The sequence below is a fragment of the Buceros rhinoceros genome, unplaced genomic scaffold, assembly GCF_000710305.1.
Source record: "Buceros rhinoceros silvestris isolate BGI_N320 unplaced genomic scaffold, ASM71030v1 scaffold22652, whole genome shotgun sequence".
Classification (NCBI taxonomy): domain Eukaryota; kingdom Metazoa; phylum Chordata; class Aves; order Bucerotiformes; family Bucerotidae; genus Buceros; species Buceros rhinoceros.
In genome coordinates this window covers 1,499-2,858 of record NW_010399792.1, presented here as the reverse complement: position 1 = coordinate 2,858, position 1,360 = coordinate 1,499, and the positions used below count along the sequence as shown (strand labels likewise).

Here is a 1,360-nt window from a genome sequence, read left to right as displayed (position 1 = left end):
AGCCCCTCAGCGGGACAGGGGTCAGACGCCGCGGTGTGCCCTGGGAGCAGCCGGGCACATGCTGCTGCAGGGCATGACTTTCTGTAGCCATTTATGGATTTAAAAGTTAAAAAATGGAACAAAAGGTGGTTTTGTGGGTCCCGTCTGCAGCGGGATGCTCGGAGGAGCTGATGCACAGCAGAGGGGCCGAATAGGCCTCGAGAAAAGGCAGAGTTGCTGCTTCCCCCGGTGGGTGACCAGCCCTGAGCCCTGCACGGGACATTCCCTCCCCTCGCGGAGCCGGCAGCGGGAGCAGCAGGAAAGGCCCGAGCATCTGCAAGCCATGCACCGACCCACCCAGCAGCAAGCAACGCTGCCAGGACCAACCTGTCACCCCGGAGCCAGGAGCATGCAGCCACTTGTGCCCCCGCAGCCCCTTCCCTCTCACTGGAGCATCCTCTCCCACTGCCCAGCCCCACACCACACAGGACGCGGCCCTTGCTCTGTGGGGCTGGATTCAGGACTCCCCTCCCCGGGCAGGGACCCCCCTCAGCCGGCACTCACCCATCGGAGGGGTGGCCAGTGTTTGCCGTCCCACCAGCTGGCCTGGCCCCAGCCCGTCGAGGAAGTCGCTGAACTGGCTCTCGGGACCCAGCCGGGTCATGGGGAAGATGAACCTGTGCCAGGGAGAGCAAAGGGCTTTTGTGGAGCGTCGGGCTGCCGGTTCTCAAACAAGATCCTCCCAGGAGCGCAGGGAGGGTGCCCAGCCCCAGCTCCATCACCCTACAATGTCTTACGTGCCGTCGGAGCTGTTGCTGTTGGTGCTGCCATCAGTGGACTCCCGGCTGCCTTGCCGGGTGACCCTGGTCCTCATCTCCACCGCGATGCCCGTCTCCGTGCTCCTCCGGATGTTGCTGCGCAGCTTTTTGGGACCACCCTCTGGAAGCCGAGACATGGGGTGAGCCCAGGAAGTGCCCGCTGACCCCAGACCCTCCTGCCGGATAGGCATCAAACCAGACAGAAGACCTGGGGTGTGGTGCTGCTCCCTGCCCTCCTCCGGTATGTCACTCCTCCCCAGGGATGGAACCCCGCAGGACCTCACACAGGCACTTGTCCCAGTGCCACGCACACGGTGCTGGAGAGCCACGGCTGCCTGTGTCCCCCGACCTGTGACCCCGCAGCCCTCACTCAGTGCTGATCCCATCTTCCCTACATGCTGAGACCTGCCAGACTCAGCTCATGTGTGCAGACACTACCCCAGCCCATCGCCTGGCCTGGGCAGAGCCACCTCCCAGCCTCCAAAATCCCCCAGGGCCCCATGTGCTGCTGTCCCTGTGCCACAGGGGATGGGCACCCCCAGTGCCGCAAGAGGGCACAGCCC

The 1,360-nt window shown here is 64.6% G+C and overlaps 1 protein-coding gene across 1 annotated transcript in view; it reads right to left on the bottom strand.

The window, feature by feature from the left end:
• Positions 1-1,360, bottom strand: part of RIMS3 (regulating synaptic membrane exocytosis 3) — a 4,581-nt gene that overhangs the window by 2,019 nt on the left and 1,202 nt on the right. Inside the window, 2 exon segments of the mRNA XM_010131628.1 lie at positions 544-656; positions 777-918. Coding sequence (XP_010129930.1) covers positions 544-656; positions 777-918 — 255 coding nt within the window.